At 42.3% G+C, this 23,135-nt stretch overlaps 1 protein-coding gene across 1 annotated transcript in view; it reads right to left on the reverse strand.

The window, feature by feature from the left end:
* The window catches only part of SH3KBP1 (SH3 domain containing kinase binding protein 1), a 249,651-nt gene that overhangs the window by 85,319 nt on the left and 141,197 nt on the right, over positions 1 to 23,135 (reverse strand). Inside the window, exons 5-6 of the mRNA XM_069946144.1 lie at positions 21,755 to 21,881; positions 15,624 to 15,817 (exon numbers count right to left, since the gene is read on the reverse strand). Coding sequence (XP_069802245.1) covers positions 15,624 to 15,817; positions 21,755 to 21,881 — 321 coding nt within the window. The remainder of the gene's footprint in view (positions 1 to 15,623; positions 15,818 to 21,754; positions 21,882 to 23,135) is intronic.

A 23,135-nucleotide genomic window follows, 5' to 3' on the forward strand; every position in this document is an offset into this window, starting at 1 on the left:
ATGTAATATGGCCCTTACTCCTCTCAACCAATAATAAGGAGAAGAGAACTGGACATGCTTAATTCCATCTGCCTGATCAGTTTTTCTTTTTTTCTATAGGAGATAAGCTACACCCACAGATGTCTGGCAGTCTCTTACATCCCATTCTGAACACATGAACACACACACAGTCAACTGAGTGAGTGTCTGGTGATAGCTATTGTATGTGTATGACTAAACTTAAGCCAATCTCATGTAAAGTCACATGAACATGCTTCTGGTGTTTATCTTCTGCTTCAGTGACCTCCTGTACTCTAAACAGTGACTATATCTAGTTATGAATAAGTCTTGAACGCTCTCAATTTGGCTTACAATGGCTGGAAAAGTTGGATACCCCCTTTGGGAGTTTTGAAAAACATAGATACAGCTATAGGCCATATCCATGTTTTCCTGACAGCCTTAGGGCTGCATCCAACTTCTCCAAACACTGGGAGTCAAATGCTGAGCGTTTGGATTTGGCCGAATCGGAACGTTCAACAAGTTCACGCATGACAAATGATCTCCCATCTCCCCTTCCTGCCACACCTTACACATCTCTTATCTGTACTGCTTCCTGCTCTCCTCCAGGAGGATCAGGCTTTGCACATTGGGCAGCAGACAGTAGTATATCCAGTGAGTGAAAACAGCAGAGCAATGTTTCCTTAGTAAATGTGTGTTGATTCTAAAGACAGTGAATAACTACAGCACTACCTTACATCCAGGGGCGGATTAACTTTACCATAGGCCCCGGGCTGTTCAGAAAGCCCGGGCCTCCCTACCCCACTGTAACTATATCTTTAGTATTGCTCCTCCATAGTGTAGACTGTTTAGGACCTGTGGTGACATCATAGTCACATATTATTCAGTATGGCTGCTGGCTGCAGTTTTGCACTGATTTGTGCAAAATTGTGGTAAAAAAGCAGTGATTTTTTTTTTCAAGTAATAGCAGAACTTTAGCCAGGAGACAATACTCCACTGAAGTATAGTTCTGTTTGGGTGACCATGGGCCCCCCAGGAGCTCAGGGCCCCGGGCTACCGCCCAAAACGGACCTATTATAGTCCGCTACTGCTTACATCCTGTAATGGGGGGCATGCAGGCAGCTGTAATAAAGATAGTGTCTTTGAATAGGGGGCAAGAATCAAAAGAACGGTAGATATTTACATTACTAATACTAGAGATGAGCGAATTGTTGTTCTCAACAAAGTGAAGAACTTGTCTGATCAGCGCTTCTCTCATCAGCCCTGCCAGGCTGCGGGCTTGATGGGCGGAGCACTGATCAAATGAAGCACTTCATTGAGATCAGCAACAACGGCTTTTGTCATGTCATAAGTTTTTCTAAATGAAAGTAAGGACATGTCAAAAGTTAGGGTCAGTCAGGGTCTGAGAGCTCTGACTCCAGCAATCCTCAGCTTAAGCAGGGAGATGCCGACCAATCGCTATGACAAGCTGAAGAATTGCAGGTTAAAGCTCTACAAAAACATGGCCACTTTCTTCCAGAGACAGCACCACTCTTGTCTCCAGCTTGGGTGGGGTTTTGCTGCTCAGTTCCATTCAAGTGAATGGAGCTCAATTGCAAACCGCACCTGAATTGGAGACAAGATTCATGTTGTCTCTGAAAGAAAGTGGCCATGTTTTTGTAGCACTGGATAACCCCCAGGGTTCTCCCCAGGGTCTGAAACCGTAGTAATGTAATAATTATAAAAATGAGATTATGTTGTCCCTCTTTTTATGCATGGCCAAAAAACTGGACCAATCTGCACAAAATTTGACTCATACGTAATTTAGACCCTTTAGAAAGTTTTAGACTGGTTTCAGCTCTTTAGGACCTTACACTTTCTAAATATTCACAAACAAATTCCTACTGGGAGGACACAGCACATGAACCTGGAAGGAGTGATTAACAGGGGAGACTATTAAATGGCAAAACTGCAGCAGTGGGGAATTCAGTAAGCAAATTTAGTCAGTATTTTGTATCTGTATTCTTAAAACAAAATTCGGTGTAAATAAAAAAAAAAAAAAAGTTTAGGATCCATTTTTCTTTTTAACTTAAAAAAAAAAAAAAAAAAAAGCAAAATACTGACCACATCTGCATGGCGTCAGTAAGGCCCTACATCTTTTCATGCAGTCCTATGTTAAAGGTAGTCTCTTAGCTGCAATTCACATTGAAAGTCAGGTATTATGGCACCTTGCATAAGTTTCTGTGCATCTATAACGCAGAAAAATGTTTGTATTGGTGCCAAAATGGTGTTTTCAAGCTGCTAAAGTGCTGATGGCTAGAATGTCCCCTCCCCCCCCCCCCCCCCCAACCCTTTTCCTGTTTGAGGGTTCGGCTTCATGTTCCTGGGCTGTGCATACAGATTTTGTGTGGGTAGGAGATTTGGAAACAGGGCCCAGCTTCCAGCTGTCAATCAAGTAGGGATAGGGATGGGAGGGGCAGCGAGGAGACATTACAGCCTTCAGCACTTCAGGAGTTTGGGAATGTCTCTTTGATGCTTAGCACCAGAGAATAATAATATGTTTCTATCTTCTGGAAGTACAGCCAGATATATGAAAACCACATGCCTCCTTACTCTAACAGCAATCTAACAGGGTCAGCAGTTTGGAAGCCAACTGCAGCTGACTTATTGCTTTAAAAGGGCCAAATGAGTAACATCTGGAATCACACAGTTAGTTGACCTACAATATATTCTAGGCACTATGCTACATGCTAGAAAACCAAATTCCTCCAGAATGTTTTTTTTTTCCCCTGTAGTGTCATCTATAGGTAGTTACCTAGCTAGTTCTCGCCTACCCCAAACAATATAGGGCCTAAAACTTCTCTGGAGAGACTGCTGAGTAAGAGATAAAGGAAATTTTAGAGTCAAATATTTAGATACTTGCAACTTAGAAATGGTGTCTCTTCTGTGTACCTCGACAGATGTGATTTAAAAGCTGTCTTGAACTTAGACTCTCCAACTCTCACCCCAATGATATGTGCTTAAAGGAGTACTGGCAATTTTTTTTGTATAATGCTGCGCTTATAAACATATCAAACATCCTATTCTTGCCACACTCCCCCTGTGTTTTGCTGTGGTGTTTCTGGCCCCCTTTGCTGACTATTGCCACCGCCACTTCTGAGACTAGCTGTCTCTTCTCAGTCTGAGATTAGGCCGAGCGGGCTTTCACTGCCGAGACCAGCTTGTTCAGCTGCGTCAGTAGGGGAAGCCAGAGACACCACAGGAGGACACCGGGGGACCTTGGTGAGGTATGAATTAGATGTTTAATATGGTTTACATAAAAAGTTTTAGGCTATGTTGCCACTATGTAAAAATGACGGTCGTCTTTCTGGACTGCTGTCATTAAAAGACGGATGTTTACTGATAATGATGGCCACAAATAATGATCATGAACATGATATATGGCCGTCATATGGAGTAATATAGCAGCTGTCCAGTATTTTTACAAAGTGGGAACATAGCCTTAAAGTGACACTGTCGCCCCTTAAAGTGACACTGTCGTTTTTGCATTATGACTTCTCTACACAGGTGTAAAGGGTAAATTTTGCAGCTTTCATACCTTGTTTTATATCATACGTCATGGTGCTTTTTCAAGTATAAAGTGATCTTTTATCATCCGCGGATTGTGGGGGTGAGGCTTCATGGCTGAAGCACCACTTGGCCCCGCCCACAATGCCACAGTTGGCCCGTCCCCGTGGTGTCATCAGTGCATAGGCCCTACCCCTCAACAACCATTGGAAGGGCAGCCTAAAGGTCTAGGCCCCACTTGATCTAGATCAGCCCACACCAATGGCCGCTGAGGGGGCGGGTCTATGCACCAATGATGTCACCGGGGTGGGGCAATGGTGGCATTGTGGGCAGGGCTAAGTCATGTTTTGCCCGTGAAGCCCCGCCCACATAGCACAATCCGCAGATGACAAAAGATCACTTTTCACTGGAACAAGCACCATAAGGTATGAAAACTGCTAAATTTACCCTTTACACCTGTGTAGAGAATTCATAATGCAAAAAGGGGGTGACAGTGTCACTTTAAAGTGCCAAAGGACCCATTTAACCTCTCTTATTTATAAACTAAATTTGTCCCTCCCCACAAGATCCCCACACACCAACGGTAAACGGCACCAACATGTAAACATCACCACTGATTTGGCTTATGGGGCTTATTGCTCTAACACTATGAAGCACAACGAAGCAATTGTGCTTCCACAGTCAGTCCCAGTCTGGAATACATCAGGCAGACCACTGCTTTAAAAGCAGAACGGTGGCCTGTAATCTAGAGAACAAGTTGTCAAGTTGTCAATAATTGGGGGGGGGGGGGGGGCAGGTATATCAGGAGTAGGAGGCAACTTTTCATTTTCAACTATGTTAGATGACATGGGGATACCCCCAGGGGCTGGCTGGCAAATTTTAGCCTGGGGGGCAAGCACACAGCACTGGCCCATGAGTAGCCGGCTAGCGGCCCATCCTTCAAGGACCACTCTAGGCCCTCACTTATTACGCTCCCCACATCAGTGCAGGGAAGGTAGATGCCACCCACTCCAATACTTCCTCCAGCGGCAATGTTCTCACACTTCGGATAACACATTCAGCCCTTCCAGTCATTTGTAAACAGGGAATTCCTACTGCTCGCTGTGACGGGGTCGGGGATCTCTTTACTGTATAAGTATATGGGACGGCTCAGCACTGACACGGAACCATCCCATAGACTTACATTGACAAGGTGACTTCTGGCCCCTTCACACAGAGCAGTAGGAATTCCGTCACAAATGACCAGAAGGGAAGGAGACGTTATCCAAACTGTTGGAACATCGCCGCTGGCAGAAGTACAGGCCCGGGGTGCCATCTACCATCCCTGCACTGATGTGGGGAGGGTAATAATAGGTAAGGGCTGGAGTGCTCCTTAAAGGGAACCAATTAGCACAATTGTGATGATATGGTTTTCAGCTGCACAGTATAGATATACTATGCAGCTCCCGGAAGCTACCAGCCACTGAGTATAAGATGATGGGAAAGCTGGGTGACCATAATATACTGAGTATAAAATGGTGGGAAAGCTGGGTAAACATAATATACTGAGTATAAAATGGTGGGAAAGCTGGGTGACCATATTATACTGAGTGAAAGATATTGGGAAAGCTGGGTGACCTCCAACATACTGACTACTATACAATATGCTCCAAAATACCCAACAAAATGTGTGTATTGTTCTGTATGGGTGTATATTGTTCTGTATGGGTGTATATTGTACTGTACGGTTCTGTATGGGTGTATATTGTTCTGTATGAGTGTGTATTGTTCTGTATGAGTGTGTATTGTTCTGTATGGGTGTATATTGTTCTGTATGGGTGTGTATTGTTCTGTATGGGTGCGTATTGTTCTGTATGGGTGCGTATTGTTCTGTATGGGTGTATATTGTTCTGTATGGGTGTATATTGTTCTGTATGAGTGCGTTTTGTTCTGTATGGGTGTATATTGCACTGTATGGTTCTGTATGGGTGTATATTGTTCTGTATGGGTGCGTATTGTTCTGTATGGGTGTATATTGTTCTGTATGAGTGTGTACTGTTCTGTATGGGTGTATATTGCACTGTATGGTTCTGTATGGGTGTATATTGTTCTGTATGGGGGTATATTGTTCTGTATGGGTGCGTATTGTTCTGTATGAGTGCGTATTCTGTATGGGTGTATATTGTTCTGTATGAGTGTGTACTGTTCTGTATGGGTGTATATTGCACTGTATGGGTGTATATTCTGTATGGGTGCGTATTGTTCTGTATGGGTGCGTATTGTTCTGTATGGGTGCGTATTGTTCTCTATGGGTGTATATTGTTCTGTATGGGTGTATATTGCACTGTATGGTTCTGTATGGGTGTATATTGTAGTGTATGGGTGTATATTGTTCTGTATGGGTGTATATTGTTCTGTATGGGTGTGTATTGTTCTGTATGGGTGTGTATTGTTCTATATGGGTGTGTATTGTTCTGTATGGGTGTGTATTGTTCTGTATGGGTGCGTATTGTTCTGTATGGGTGCATATTGTTCTGTATGGGTGTATATTGTTCTGTATGGGTGCGTGTTGTTCTGTATGGGTGTATATTGTTCTGTATGGGTGCGTGTTGTTCTGTATGGGTGCGTGTTGTTCTGTATGGGTGCGTTTTGTTCTGTATGGTTCTGTATGACCGTATATTGTTCTCTGAGTGTGTATCATTCTGTGTGTGGGGGCACAGCAGTCTGAAGTGTGTGTGTGTGTGTGTGGGGGGGGGGGCAAAGCAGCCTGAAGGGGGGGGGGCAAAGCAGCCTGAAGGGGGGGCACAGCAGCCTGAAGGGGGGGCACAGCAGCCTGAAAGGGGGGGAGGGGCACAGCAGCTTGAAGGGGCTGCAGTCTGGGGGAAGGCTCACACAGCAGCCTTAGGAGGTACATATGAACTACAGGTGCAGAGGGGCAATGCAGCCTGTGGAAGAGGGTGCAGCTATAGGGGGTTAAGGGCAGCAGCTACAAGGGGTTGGGGGAACAGATGCTAGTGTGTGTGTGTTTGCCTCTGTCAGCCCAGCTAAGCAGACAGCCCTCTCCTCTCTGTCCCGACCTCCCTCCTATCTACAACCCAAAGTACCTGCATTTATAGCTGCTGAGCACAGAGCAGGACACGAGGGGGATGGTCAGGGAGCAGGAGCCTGTAGCTGGAGGACGCTGTGTAGCTGGAGGTTAGCAGCCAGCCCAGCCTCCTCCTCTCCACACTGTGTAATACAGGAAGTCCCGGGCGAGGAGGAACATGGGACGGTACACAGGGGGCGGGGCTTAACGGGGGCGGGGAGCAGCTTCAGCTGCCACTGGCATCACAGACCGGCCCTGCAGCACAGGCAGAGAGGAGAGCGCTGGGGCGGTAAGCAGCCTCAGCGTGGCCCTGTATTGTACTGGCGAAGGCCGGCCCGGGGGGCAGATGCCACCCTGCCCCCCGGCCCAGCCCGCCCCTGGATACCCCTTTCAACAAGATCAATTCACCTTGTGCATTTTCATTTTTTTCTGGGGAAATTTTCCCATTATGTACTTCTAAATAGATTGACCCACTTACAGGATATTAAAGAGAATGTATATGTACTGCTTTTTGTAAATGTATTTAAAATAAATTTTCACATTATTCCCTTGCCTGAAAATAGCTTGTAAGCTCTGATGTGAACCTTTCCATAGCAGACAACTATGACAGCATAAAATAGATGGAAGGTCCTTTGGGTATTTTAGAAGAGAACGTTCATTACAGCACATCGTCTAATTGAGCATCCTGCAGTTCTATTAACATGAGATTATTAGGCTGCATGGGATTTCAGAAACATTCCAATATTTAAGGCAATTCATTAAAATGTGATTATGACTGATATAAATTCAGATTAATTAGGTCAAATATTACTTTTCAGTTTTGGGAGGTGATTTTGTGTTTTTCTAAATTGAGTGTGTTTTTGGCCCTCAATTTGAATTTTGACTCCATATTAGATCCTGCAGGGTGTGTTCTCACATTCAGGAATTGTAATATGGACGGTCTTTTGATTTAAAAAAAATACATATATATGGATGTAATGGTATAAAAAGCGTCACACATCTCCCCTGAGCCACTGTAAATGGTGTTTCGACACTCCAGGTCTCCTCTCTTCCTGATTTTTCTGATGCCACCCCCATGACCCCACAGGAACTGCCATGCTCGGCCAATGACTGGTCGCAGTGTTGTACCGTCTGCTGGTGAATGGCTGAATAGGGCAGTTTCTGTAGGGTCAACAGGAACCAGGAAAAAATTGTCAGGACCTGAAGCATTGGAAAAGCAGCTAAGGGACAGGGCCATATGGCTATTTGTTATAACACTGCCAGACATTTTTTTTAAATGTTTGCCCTCACATAAACCCTTGTTGTAATTTTGTTATAATAAAATGTTATAATAAAATTGTTATAATGTAAATTAGAATGCCACAAATGGTATTGTATTCAGGACTGAGAAATAAATAACATAAGCAGACACTGATACTCCTCTTTCCAGTTGAATCTACCTCTGGCTATGGTTGAAAGAAAAAAAAACACAAAACACTATCTGTGAACAAAGCCTACAACTGTGAATCTACAACGGTCAGGTGGGCTGCATTGAGACCCGCTCCCCTGAGATGTGGGCGATGTGTAGCTGTGGTTAGAGTCTACATATGCCACAAAGTTTGCTTTAGTGAACTATCCGCCTTCTACTGTGCTTATTTTAATGTCATGCTGCTTTCAGAACATTTTTTCACCATGGCATAAATATTCATAGTGAGACCCACATGACCGCAATCAGCAGGAGACACCTGAGTGCACATGGTTTTAATCCCTCCTGTCTTTTCCCATTTTGTCTGCAGCAGCTATGGTATGCGCAATACCTCATCCAGACTTGTGCTGTTTGGGGGCGACCTTTTCCGCCGACGGTGCTGGCCGGGTTCTTGTGTGGTGTTTTTGGGTCTGGTCCTGTGGCATGGGGGTCGCAGGGCCGTCCCATGGCCCCCGTTCCCTGGCTGTGCACGCCTGCGGGGTTGGTGGCCACTGACTGGCACGGTGTGGACTTAGTGTAGGGACCCATGTGTATCAGATACCGGCACGAGGTACATGGGGCAGTATGGCTTGATCAATTCATACACAAAATTCTGATGTGTTTTTTATTTAGCCTAGGGGCACTAGTATCAGCCATAGGTGTGAGGTGCAGCACTCTCTTTCTTCCCTGAACCATAAATATTCATAGTAACATAGTTAATAAGGTTGAAAGAAGACAAGAGTCCATCAGGTTCAACCTAGGGAAACCCTATAGTGTTAATCCAGGGGAAGGCAAAAAACCCCTATGAGGCAGATGACATTTGCCCCATCACAGGGAGAAAATTCCTTCCCGACTCCAATGGCAATCAGAATAATTAGCAACATGTTCACCCTAACCAGTTCTCTTTAAGTGTTACATAGGTGCACAATGACTCTAGTGCAATAAGAATGAAAAAGATGCAATGCAGCACTCACCAGTAGAATTAGTAGAAAACTTCTTTATTTCGTTCCAAGAAAATGCGAGTTCTGGATCAAGCAAAACGATTTGGCTGACAAGGTGGGCTAGAGCCTGTTTCGCAAGAACTTGACCAGCTTCCTCTGGCCTTACCATGACTCTATCCTGCCCTGGTATCCACAGTATATTGATACATTAAATAAAAATGGCATGTGTGTGTGTGTGTATGTAGGACTTGTTCAGTACAGGTTTTGGGCATTGGATTTAAAAAATAATAATTTTCCTTTCACTGACAAAATAAGAGATCTGGTGAAAAGTGGCGAGGAACTAAAACTAATAATGCTTTATGTATAAGTGGAAAACCCCTCTAAGAAATGACTGGTGTATACAGTATGATACATGTAACCCTGCATATTAATACTCTCAAGTATTCCCTTACAATGTTATATGTGGTGTCCCATAAAAGATATCTGTACTAGGAATCACAGCACATGGCACATAACAGGGGAAGAGCTAAAGGAGGTGGTCAGTTACAGACTGGACCTAGGGGAGGATGAGGACGTTGTGTATCTGGACTTTTCAAAGGCATTTGATACTGTGCCACATAAAATGTTGGTCTATAAAATGAGGATGCTGGGACTAGGGGAAAATAAGTAAATGGCTAAGTAACTGGCTGAGAGATAGGAATCAGAGGGTGGTCATTGATGGAACATATTCGGATTGGGTCACAGTTACTAGTGGGGTAATGCAGGGCTCAGTATCGCGTCCACTTCTTTTTAATATGTTTATTAATGACCTTGTAGAAGGGCTACAGAGTAGAATCTCCATTCCAGATGATACTAAACTTGGCAAAGTAATCATCACAGAGAAAGATAATATCATATTACCGAGAGATTTGGAGAAGCTGGAGGCTTGGGCGGGGAAATGGCAAATTAAGTTTAATGTGGATAAATGTATAATCACTGGTCAGAGCACATATGGAATACTGTGTACAGTTTTGGGCACCGATATATAAGAAGGACACAGCTGAACTGGAGCGGGTGCAGTGGATGGCAACAAAAGGTCATTAAGGGAATAGGTGGGTTACAGTACCAAAACAGGTTATCAAGCTTGGGGCTATTTAGTTTAGGCAAAAAAAAAAAAACATTTTAGGGGCGATCTAATCACAATGTACAAATATGAATAGACAGTTGTCATGGCTGATTCATTAAACAAGTTATGGGCACTAGATTTCATGTGATAGGACGCGGATTCAGGGATTTATTCTGATTGCCATTTTGGAGTTGGGAAGGAATTTTTCTTCCTTCGATGGGGCAATTGGCCTCTGCCTCATAAGGGTTTTTGCCTTCCTCTGGATCAATACAGTGCCCATAGGCTGAACTTGATGGACTCTCGTCTTTTTTTAACCTTAGTAACTATGTAAAGGTTAATGGGCCATAATGTAAATGTTTGACTTGCTCAATTTATTATTCTCCTAAACGCAAAACAACATAAAATAATCACAGAAGAACAAAACAGGAGTAAAACCTCCAACCAAAATTGTCACCCTGCTGCACCCACCATCAGCTACTGGGCACTGCACCACTGAGACCTGCATTATGGGTTATGGAGCACAGGACAGACATATTCAGGTAATCTTAATGCCATAGTAATAATAAATGATAAGAGCTAAGTGAATAAATCATCCAGTTCTTGTTTCTCTGATGTATTCTGTAAATGTGTTACGTATATGAAGTGAAGGAGGTAAGTGAATCATTTCTGAAGCCTCATAATCTACCATCTGTCCTGGAATTTCCCAACCTATTCTCACATACCGTACTCCTACGTCAAATCACCTTGTTAGAGGAACTTCACATATAACTGAAGTTAGCAGAAGTCAATTTCATGGTATGAAAGTATATTTTAAGCTCTTTTTTCCACCTTTTATTTAGGGAAAGCTAACACACTATTGCTTTTAGCACTAATTCACTCAGCTGGGTAGATAGAGACTTCGAAGAAAAAAATATGTTTTTAAATCAACAGGTGTCAGAGAGAGATCTGTAAATGGCTTATCATCTCAAATTCTTGAGCCCTCTAGTACTTTTCAACTGCTGTATGACCTGGAGGAAGTGTTGTACTCTTTCTGGTCTGACATACTGCTCTCTGCTGCCACCTCTGCCCATGTCAGCAGGAGAGGACAGTTATATAAAGCATAATATGGGATAGCTCAGACTTTTATGGGCATAACACAGCAGCTTGAAAGAGTAAATGTGGCACTCACCCGCTTGTAGCAAAAATAAAATCTTATGGTTAAAAATTTTATGGTTATAAACCCCAGTTAAAGGGGTACTCCGGCAAAAAAAAGGCGGCAGCAGAAAGCATTGAGTCAGACTGGAAAATATACAATACTTCCTGCAGGACATACATCAGCTGAAAATTACAAAATTACTGGCACCATCTGACACCAGTTGATTTGAAAAAAAATTGTTTCGCTGGAGTACCCCTTTAAGATTTTTAAATACAAGTCTGCATAACTTTCTAGTACCAACTGATTTGGGGGAAAAAAAGTTCTCCAAAGTTCCAATTTAAGTGACTAAATGAATATGAACCGCCAATAGGGGAAATATAAGTTAGCCACTCAGAGGCTGTAGCGGGGCCCTGCCTCGGCCACTGACTTGCTGAGCGGCACAAGGCGTCATGTCTCAGGTCCCGACTAAGACCAAGAAGAATCCAGGACTGGGGGACCAGAGCTGCGGGATACCGGCACCAGCACTGAAGCGGGGAAAGTGAGAGCATGTTATTTCTTTCATTCTCCCCCTCCCCAGCACTCTGCTAAAAATCACCCCAGCCCGGAGTTCTCCTTTAAAAACATTCACAGAGCAGAGGTTGCGAATACTACATCCTACAAAATTATTGGGGCCCCCCCCCACCATATTTTTTCTCCTAATGTGTTCAACAACCATAATCCGTCCCTGTCTATATGCACATTGACTTTATACAATACATTTAACAGAGGCAACCATTTTTTTTTACAACAACCTCCAGCTATGTTTTAAAAAACTGTGTGCGTCTGGACAATCCCTTCAAGGGAATCCAAAGAGTAAAAGATTGCCTGGAGTAACAAATAAGTTTGATCTTAAAACAAGTAAAAACAAAAATGAAATGTTAAAAGAAAAAAACACCACCAAAGTATCAAACAGGAAACAATAAAAGTGGTGCTTTGTCTTAACCTAAAAAGCCACCGACTTCTTATACACAATATCAATACAACAGGGTGCACAATGTCAATTATTCTCCTTTTCTATTGATCTAGGTTTCCCAGACAGAATAAAAGTGGCCGTGTAAATCATTTAGTATGACAGGTGGTTTCTTTAAAGTCACAATGGAGATCAATTCACTGTAGATCACAGGGTGGAGAAGGAGACAAACAATTATCTATTGGAACGTGGAAAAGAAATGATTTGTACATTTCCTGGAGCTTTACTCAATAAACCACAGAGTGCACATAACCCCTAAGTAGGGCAAGTATGGAAATTCTTGTGTTGTATGCAAATGGAGACATAGGGGGACATTTATCAAGGGGTTTGTGCCTAATTTTTGGTGAATAATTGCATTTTTCACCCATTTTTGGTCTAAGTTCTAATGAACCAGTATTCGACAGGTGAATATTTTTAGATGCAACTTTTTTTTTAATCTGCCTGTTTAAAGTATTCACCCAAAAGTTTCCATAATGCGGGATTAGAGCCCAATTTATCATTTGCAACTTTTTAAAAAGTGGCATAAACAGGCGCAAGCTTATGTCTGGTCAGAACCAGGTGAATAAAACTGCGCAATTTTTTCAATTTTTTTGCGCCTTTTTATTTAGATACATTTACTATGGAAGTGCTACATTTTAATAAATCAGTCACAAGATATTAGAACAAAGTATACACCAATCCCCATTACAATAGTTGCACTTATTAGACTCCTTAGTAAATGTCCCTCATATTGTTTTATGATATAGTATAGACCACTGCCAGTATATAATAACCATCATTCTACATAGATTTTGCTGATGAATCAACTAGTAGTAGAAATCCATTGTCTTGTATTTTTCTCAGGGTGTGCTATAGAGATGCAGGTGCAGTATATGGCAGACATCATAGAAGCTAGCCTCAACCTTCTAAGCTCCAGAACAAGTGAAAATTAAAGATGAGGCATACAGAAGGGAAACTAATGACAAATGCTGTATACAATTATTATAAGCCCCAAAACACTACCACCCTTTATGTAGTGTCGGACTGGGGTATCTGGGGCTCACCAGAGGAAATGATCCTGGGGGCCCACCAATGAAGAACCAGTGAAAAATGACATGTCAGTCAGCGTTTGTGTAGGTTTTAAAGCTATGGGCCCACTGGAGGATCCTCCGGTCCTCTGGTGGGCCAGTCCGACACTGCCCTTATGTGCCCAAATGGCAGTTTAGCTTAAAAAGTTAGGGTCCTATTAGACAAAGAGATATTTAACGATTACAAACAAGATTGTTTATCGTTAACCTGAAATCGTTCACCATATTACACAGAACGATAGTCGTTAGTTACAATCATTACTACATTACTACAGTTATTACTATGATCGTTTACTCCATCTGATCCCAACAAGAGAAGGAACAATTTGGAATTACACTGAACGATTAGTGAACAAATGTGGAATTACAGATAACATTTGTGGAATTACAGCGAACAATTAGCGATCACTTTAAGGCCCTATTACACAAAACGATTATCAGCCGATATCAGCGCTCGTTTGCTCCTCGTACCCCACTTGCTGCGACCGCTATTCCACGCGGCTGCAACGAGTGGGTGAGCGCGCGGGGGGTGGCGGGGTGTGGGGTCTTTGGCGGCTGGGCTGCGGGGAGGATCACCAATATACACTTATTACGGGAAATGCTTATAAAGTGCTTTTTCCCTGCACTTACTACTGCATCAAGGCTTCACTTCCTGGATAACATGGTGATGTCACTTCCTGGATAACATGGTGATGTCACGCCCCGACTCCCAGAGCTGTGTGGACTGTGGCTGCTGGAGAGGATGATGGCAGAGGGATGCTCAGTGTCCCTCCAGTGCCCTGTGTCCCTCAGTGTCCCCCTGCCATCATCCTCTCCAGCAACCACAGCCCGGACAGCTCTGGGAGTCGGGTCGTGACATCACCATTTTATCCAGGAAGTGATATCACCATGTTATCCATGAAGTAAAGCCTTGATGCAGTAGTAAGTGCAGGAAAAAAAGCACTTTATAAGCATTTCCTGTAATAAGTGTATATTGGGTATTTGTATAACTTTTAGGGGGCAGTACAATACTTTAATAAAAATTTTCACCAGACTTCTCCTTTCAGCTAGATATAAAGTGTCCATGGCAAGGAAAATGCATTAAGGTAACATTCTCATACTAGAGTAAAATTCTCCTTCAAAAAGAAGAGGTGCACATCTGTATGTGGTACTTTGGTTTTAAAGCAAATGTACCACTAGGTACATCACTTTAGGATTTTCATATGAATAGACTGGTGCCACCGCAGGAAAGCCGATGCTGCGGTCCTTTCTTTTTGAAGTGCGGCCCGGTTCCCGTGCACGGTGCCGTTCTATTCACAGGCACCAGCCCAGCCTGAAGCGCGGGTTGCGGGCCCGTTTACCCCCAGTGTGACGAAACCCCTCCCCTCTGTGACGCGACTCCATTTATTTTAATGGAGCCGAGTCACAGAGGGGAGGGGTTTTTGGCCCACCAGGGGTGGGCAGGCCTGCCTCCAGTACTTCAGAACGGCGCCATGCACCGGAATCGGACCGCAGCTCAAAAAAAGTACCATGGCACCGGCATCCCCACATCGGCGCCAGTCTATTCATATAAAAAACTTTAAAACCTAAGTAACACATACAGATGTGCACCTCTTCTTTTTGGAGGAGAACCACAGTCAGTATGAAAGAAAGATAGTGTGCAGTAGCACAGAAAACTATAATAAGAAATAATATGTTTTAAAAGCTTTCGAGAACAGGGTAAGTGACTCATTTATTGTTAAACCTTGCTATGTAATTGATACCACACATGTGATGTACACGTTTCACACATTCTTATTTATAGCCCTAGTGTGTAAGGAAGGAAGAAAACACCGCTGGGACAGGAACACGATTATTATATGTGTACATCTCTGTGGAACATGCTGATACCATGCAGACGACTAAAAGTAAATATGCATCTATTCATTGTCATTCACTGCTGTATGGACAGTAGAATTTTTATTGGCTCCAATAACAGCTGTATATCTATAGTTATATCTCACAGCTCATATAGGGTAGAGCCATCAACAAAGATCTGCAGGTTGGAGCGTAACCTCTGCTAGCGGTGACTACTACGATAACAATATTAAGGCAAGAAGCAGAAGACCATTATTAAATTCATATACATCTGGCAGTCACACCCCATAGACTATCCAGTTATCAGCCATGAAATATGTAAATAAAAAAGATTCAATGAAGGAAACCAGGCTTACATGTGTCTGTATGTGATATCAATGTCAGTTCTATACAGTGCAAGCTGTCCATGGCTTTTCTCGCCTTGTAAAACCAGACAATGGTGCAATAATATATGTACAGCATACAGACACATAACTTACCTTTTCTACTGCAGCAATGTCATTTTCCACTTCCATTGACCTTGGTCTCAGTTTAATTGGTTTGTCTTTGAAAATATCCCCAAAGCCAAATCCCCTGATCTTTTTTGCCTGGTTTTCTGCTCCACTTGTTCCATTAGTCCCTTCTGACTTGGAGTCGCCCCCATCACTCTCGGAGCCGGCAGTGTCTTTAAATCCTGCCAGGAAGAGAATATAATTGCTATGACAACTTGGTCTAATTTGTAAAAAGAAATAAATAAATAAGGAGGTAGCTGTTTATTCTTCACGGTGCATCTTGTAAATGAGATTTTGTATTTGGGGGGGGGGGGGGGGGGGGGGGGGGGAAATCACAAATACTGTATGTGAAAATGCTAACAAGCTTTATCCTATGGACCAGATATTTTCCGGAATCATCGCAACGTTTACACAACCTCTGATCCCCCAAATCTGTAATCACCTGCGATCTCTGCTCTAGCGTTGTACTACGATTGCCTAAAATTGGCTAAAAATTCTACCAGCCTCCACCCACCTCCAGGTACTCAGCTTCTTCATTACTTACATACTTTACGACTCCATTAAATACCATAATATTACATTTCAAAATAATTTTTAGTTTTTTAATTTTAATTTTTAATTTTCAATTTGTGTATCTGCAACTATAAAGATTATGCCATCCAAAACAATAATAACTTCATATTTAGTTCCCTTCATTTTTAGTTTCTTCTAGTCTATAATAATTACTTTGTATTATTGCCACTAGAGATGAGCAAAATTACAGTAAGTTTGGGTTCGCGAAACCCCCGTACACTTGGCATTTGACTCCCGGTGGCCGGAGAAGATGGATGCAGCTCTAGGGCTGCCTAGAAACATGGATAAAGCCATAGGGCCGCATCAATATTCTCCAGCCACCGGGAGTCAAACTATGAGTGTTCAGGGTTCCAACTTACTGTAGCTTCGCTCATCTCTAGTGACAAGCTAAGAAACTAGAAGAAATATTCAGTTTTTCTCACCTCTACTTGACACTGTAGGCTAAAATCAAACTAAACAACTAAACAACTAAACAAGAAATCAAACTAATACAACCATTTATTATACTGGGTAGGGGCTCAAAGCATTGTCAATAGCAGCAATAGGCACTGTAACTTGTATTCGCAAATTGTAGTAAAGTCATAAACTCCTCGTAAATAGACATAATGGTGTCTTAAAAGGACATTTGGTAGGCAACAGGTAATGGGCCAATTAAATGGCTTTCTACCATCGCTTTCTTTATAGGACAAATAGTGGCATCCGAGCAAAGGCTTTCAAGGAGACCTTATGTTTCCTCTTCTAACTACTTCAAAATGATAGTTGTTGTTATTATAAAGGGTTTCTATGAACACAAAATACGGAGCGTAGGTGAATATCATCAGGAAGTTTTGAAAGAAGAATTCTATATTATGGTATATTTGGGTAATATGGTGTATCAATGGTAAGAAGTATTGGATAAGATCACTGGCTCTGCTGGTTGACGAACAATTGAAACAACATCTCAATGAAGAGGACACATTTTCCTTATGTTTCCTCCTGTCATTGAGAAACTAGACTAAAGAGGACCTGTCTTCACTCCTGACATGCCTGTTTTAGTAAATACTTCTTTTCCCAATGGTATAACATTCATTCTTATTGTTTCGCCTCCCCTCTATGAAGAAGTTCCATTAGAACCGGGCCGCGGTTCAAAAAGTGGACCGCGCCACTAGCATCCCCGCGCCAGTGCCATTCTATACATGGGTAAAATACTTATTACATTAATAGTTTTGGATGACAACAGTTATTAGTATTTAGTAAAACAATGCCTGTCCATTTAGTGAGTAATACAGGAAACAGATCACTAATCTTAGTGAGACCAGCCAAAGATAACACTGTCAGCTGCTGGTTAAAGCACTCAATACAGTGAAATCCTAGGTGCATTGCTCCCTGGGAAACAAGAATATGCAAAAAAGAGAGAATACGTGGAGATCAGTGATCTGTTTGCTGTATGCCTCTACTAGACATTGGTCCTACCTAGCCAGAATTCTTCTCCACACTGATGAGGGGAAACATCCCGAAACAGCTGTCTGTGGATGGATACCTGGCCTTAATATGGTGGTTTTGGTGGTTTTCCTACAGAAGCCACCCCTTGGCTGGGCCCTTCCCGAAGGGATATCTGACTAGTCCTGTGTTTCAAGACTCTTAAATGAGCCTCAGATCCGGTGACTGCGTGGTCCTCCTCCTTTCCAACGCACGTTTCGAGTAAGCTTGATCACCCCGTGATCAAGCTTGTGCGAAACGTGCGTTGGGGGAGGAGGAGGACCACGCAGTCACCGGATCTGAGGTATACCCTGCACTTTTGCATGTTACTAGTTCGGAAGCTGGCCAGGCACTGTTCCTACTATCTTATATGTTTACAACTATTATAGCTGCCTATCTAGTAGAGACTTTGTATACAACATTCGTCTAGCACTGTGCACTTTAGTTTATACCCTTGTTGCTGCTATACTATTGAATATACTGGACACTTAGTCCTGCAGCACTGTGCACTTTACTAATTTCTTTGTTTCTTGGCTGCTAGAGTACTTTCAATATGCTTCCTTAAATTGTTATACCATGTCCTGGTGATCTCTGTGGCCCACCTATGCCATCTGTGCAAATCTGTTAATACTATCATCTTTGATTTTTATAGATATGTGTTTTTATGTATGCCATTAATTTTCAATAAAGTTTTTATTGTTCATTATACCCTGTTGTGAGCTATCAATTTTTGTAGGAATTTATCATAGATATAGATAGCCCTGTATACTAATTGTGGCCTGTTTAGGAGAAAAATTGGATCATAAGTAGTAATGAAAAAGAAGGGAAAAGACTAGTGGTATACTGGGACCTCGCAATACTGATCAAAGTAGCAGGAGGTTGTGGTCATAACTGATCATTTATTTACGTAAAAGGCAGGCAATGCTTTTTGGTAAAAAACAGAAGTGCTATTCATGGTGGAAACACAGACATAACATATCACATAAAAATTAACATAAAATCTTATGTAAATAGAGTCCTGCATTGCTAGACTTTCTTTATGTGAGATTTTATGTCTGTTTTTCAAGCTTGAAAAAGGAGTTAGTGCCAAAATTGGTCAATGATGCTAGCAACAAGTATATACTCATGAGGTCCTTTTGATTTTAGATATGGGGCCAGGGAAGACCAAGAGAAAGACCATAGTAGGCCTTAAAGGCCAACGTTAGAAAACCATGGCCACTTTCTTCCAGAGACAGCCCCTCTCTTGTTTCCAGTTTGGGTGGAGTTTCCCAACTCCGTTCCATTGAAGTGAATGGAGCTTAATTGCAAACCACACCTGAATGGTGCTGTCTCTGGAAGAAAGTGGCCATGTTTTTCTAACGCTGGATAACCCCTAAAAAGCCGTAGCCATTGGGTAATGGTGTATGGCTGAAGCTTTTTGTAGAATTTAAGGCCTTGATTGTTGGGGAAGTTGGTCATCTGTGAGAATTAGGTTTTTACTGTAATCTAAACTAAATCATGTGGGAATAATTTTACAAAACTATCGTATAATAGCTGTTTGCATAGCTGTGTTTGCTTTTGGGGGTCCCTGGTGTGATCTCTTGTTAAACTCCTTTACCACAGTCTGATAGCCATACTTATGTTTATTGTATTTGTAAATGCTCCTGATGTGAATTCAGATTCTCATAATGCAGTAGCGTAGTACAACAGGCTAGAATAGAGCAGCAGGACTGTTGTCAGAGGTCTGTGTGGACAGCAGTGGGAAAGGAGGGGGGTGTTCAGCATGGACCAATCAGGAAGTGAGAATCACAGAGCTGTGCAGGAGCACAGTGACAGAAACCTCTCTATACAGCAGTGTGAATGGCTGAGTGTAAGTGCAGGCACATTATAGCAGTAATTGAGAGGATGGGAAACACAAGGGCTGACAGAGACTGCAGGGAGCATGAAGGAATGAGCAGGACATATGTGGGCACATACATGCAGCACTCTCTGTCCGGGAAGAGAGGGGTTACAACTATGAAGAGATTACCCCCACAGTTCTGTCCCCTGAAGCAAGCCCCTGCCTAAAGTGGATCTGCTATGATTTGGAAGGTGAGGGAGAGTTCTTGGGTCGGAATACAGTGCTGTAGACCCTGCTATGCAAACCATGCCCCTCCCCCACTCCCCGTCCCACCCAGTACAGGGAGCTCTTAAACCAGAGCAATGCTCTTAAACCAAGTCACAATTTTTGAAAAAGGGTGAGCTTTTCTTGCAAAACGCTCTTAATCCAAGTTACTCTTAAACCGAGGTACCACTGTATATGCATCTGAATGGAATAACACTGTTTGTCTCACTATACCATACAGCAAATCACAATGTATATCACCCACATAGAGAACAACATGACAGTCGATGGACCTCCGGAGGTCTACAGATGTTTACTGCATACAATGGGAGCTTTCCTTGTGCTTATTGTAGGCAGAGATTGCTAAACATAGACTGAAAACAAACCTATATATTGATAGACTACTTGGTACTAAGTCCATTTTTTAAAATTTGTATCTTATTTCTTTGAAGTATAGCATGGCCTCCTAATCTGTTTAAGGAGGCTTCCTAACAATCCTGGGACTTGTTCTATTGTGCAAACAACCAACCAAGGAGCATTTGATTCCAACAGAGAATAAGCAACAGTCACTGACTGGATTTAGGAGCTGATATTTATTTTGTCTGAAATACACAGACAGTATGGTGGAGAACTACAAGTACCAAGTACAAACTGACACCATAAGTTTATCTTATCTATATAAGAAACAGAAATGTGGATATCAGTGGAGTCAGCCATGAAACCCTGACATCTTCTGGACATGGATATTACACACATGAAATAATAGTAATGTGCAGACAATTCTAACAATATAGTTAAGACTGATAGATCTCTGCTCAGTCCTCTTGTTTTAGTTTAGCTTACAAACCATCCACCTGATGGCCTAGTGAGTCAGACAACTCCTACTCATTGAACGGGCAGCCTACGTGAGAACATTATATCCATTACATTTTAATGCAACAAAGGACCTTCTTAGAACTATTGCGAAGTGCGACTATTACTTTTCAATAACATTTTCATTGTTTTAATAATATATGAAATTAAAAAGCAATAAGCGCAGCATGTGCAGGAAAATTAACTCTGAGGGAGCCACAAACACAAGTACACAGTATGCACCCTCACCTGATGTGGTCGTACTAAATTAGGCACAACACTATTCAGAGCTTGAAATTGCAGTGGGATTGCAGCCCCCCACCTTCCGGTAACTCAGCCAGGAGTTCCATAAGCAAGGTTAGCACAAAGAAAAAGTGATAAAAGCGATGGCTTCCCTTGCACAGTCCGTCTGGACCAGGAGTCTAATGTCTGGATCACTGGGTTTTCTCAATGTTACCAGACACTGACTCCACGTTCTGGTGAAAAGAAGTTCTTTATTTGCATTCAGCTACGCGTAGCTGAATGGCTCAGGGGTATATGAGCCAGATATACTGTATGTCCTGAACCTAACATTCACACCTCTTTTGGAAATAAAGTTTATGCCCACCTGACTGTTCAGGGAAAAATGCAGATAATCAGATAAATAGCAAAATGTTCTCCCACATCCCCGGTGATGTCACTGCCGCACTGGGGAGCTGGGAGAACGGAACGCAGATAGACTGCACCGGGTCAAGTGAGTATGTGCTTGAGAGGGCTCTTGTGGCTGGAGGTACGATGCTGCCTCCAGCCACAAGAAAGACTGTCAGGGAGCCCTGCCAGTGTGTGCCATAAGCCATAACTTTCATCGACGCAGACTGCATTTCAACAGGCGCCCAGGCTCCCCAGCGGTTGCGGGGTCTGCCTCCATGGTACCTACGCCACTGTAGTATTGGATGGCCACAAAGTGGCATAAAGTGTTATATTAACCACAGGTCCTCTGTTATCCTGCTGTGGATGCAATTTAAAAACATTATTGTATAAAACGGATAACCTCCACTCCTCCATGTTGAAAAACCATAAAGTGAATAATTGCTGCTGTTTTAGAAACCGGATACCTTCTTACAAGTTATAACAAACTCAATAGGTATGTTCTACTTCTACATTATTTTCTCACCTTGCTTTATCTGGTGTTCTTCAAAATTTCCTCCAATTTCAGTTTCAGTCACAAGCTCTTTAATAAAATTGGAAGGGAACATGCCAGTCTTTCCATTGAGTATTCCTTCCCACCACCCTTCCTCCACCTTTAGAAAAAACAAACAGCAAAATATTACATTTAATGGTTAATAGAGGTTAATCCACTATATTATCTATGAACTATATATGGATATTGAAGGTAGATACAATAGAGTAATTAATAGCTGTAGATTGAAAGTGTACCTATAAAAAAGAGACATGTCAAATGTTTTGATCAGTCCGGGTCTGAGTGCTCAGACCCGTACCGATGGGGAGATTTGTATGCAGAGTCTGACTCTTTTTTTAAAATTCAGAGCGGAGAGTGAATGTGTTGCAATACATCTTCTGAGCACTCAGAGTCGGACCAATCAAAACTTTTGACATGTCTCTATGACATGTCAAAAGTTTTTTTTTATAACAACAGGTACACGTTAAAGTACACTATTGTTTAGACAATAACTAATTCAATGACTGTAACAACAGTTATGAGGCATAAGGCATTACACTTAAAAGTGTACCTGCAATGGCATATATAGTTAACAAAATAAACAGTTAATGCTTGCCTTATGTATGCTCTCGATTTTGCTCTAGAAGCCTATTTACTGCTATGTCATCACTAGTGCAAATATTTAAACAGCTTTGGATCTCCCAGCATCATATTAAATGATGATGCCAGGAGCTCCAAACTCCATCCTGTAGCACACTGTCTATATTTAAGGAACGTGATTATAAGGCCTAAGAGTTTTAAACCGCTAGTCAGGAGGCATGCTTGCAGCAGGGAAAGAGATGAAGGCAACACTCTTTAACCAAAGGTCCCCATATATCTTATCCACAGCCATAGGCGTCGTCCACTGTGGGTTCAGGCATCGGTATAATGTGTATGAGGCTCTCTAGAGCAGTGCTTCTCAATTCCAGTCCTCAGGCCTCACCAACAGGTCATGTTTTCAGGACAGACACCCATATTATGCCCATGTATAGGATGGATATTAAATGGCCTACATCACTCTGCTAACAGGTTCTTTTTAACAAATAAATGTATTATCTTTTTATCCAGGAGGCTCGCAGTAACTGCACATCACAACCATATTGTCATATTGTGCTTTCTGAAATGACACTTTCTGGATACAAAAGACCTTAAAATTCTGGACCCTCAGGGAAAACGTTTCTTAATTATACAAGCCGGCTATTCTAATCAGGTACAGTGGGTTTTCGTAAGGGCACCGCCAGATATAGATCGTTCGATGTTTATCAGTAAATTGCATCCTACAATCTCATCTCCTTCACTGGTTGACTAGTTTCTAATTTCTTCTAAAATAAATGTC

This window comes from Dendropsophus ebraccatus, chromosome 11, assembly GCF_027789765.1.
Source record: "Dendropsophus ebraccatus isolate aDenEbr1 chromosome 11, aDenEbr1.pat, whole genome shotgun sequence".
NCBI classification, from domain to species: Eukaryota; Metazoa; Chordata; class Amphibia; order Anura; family Hylidae; genus Dendropsophus; species Dendropsophus ebraccatus.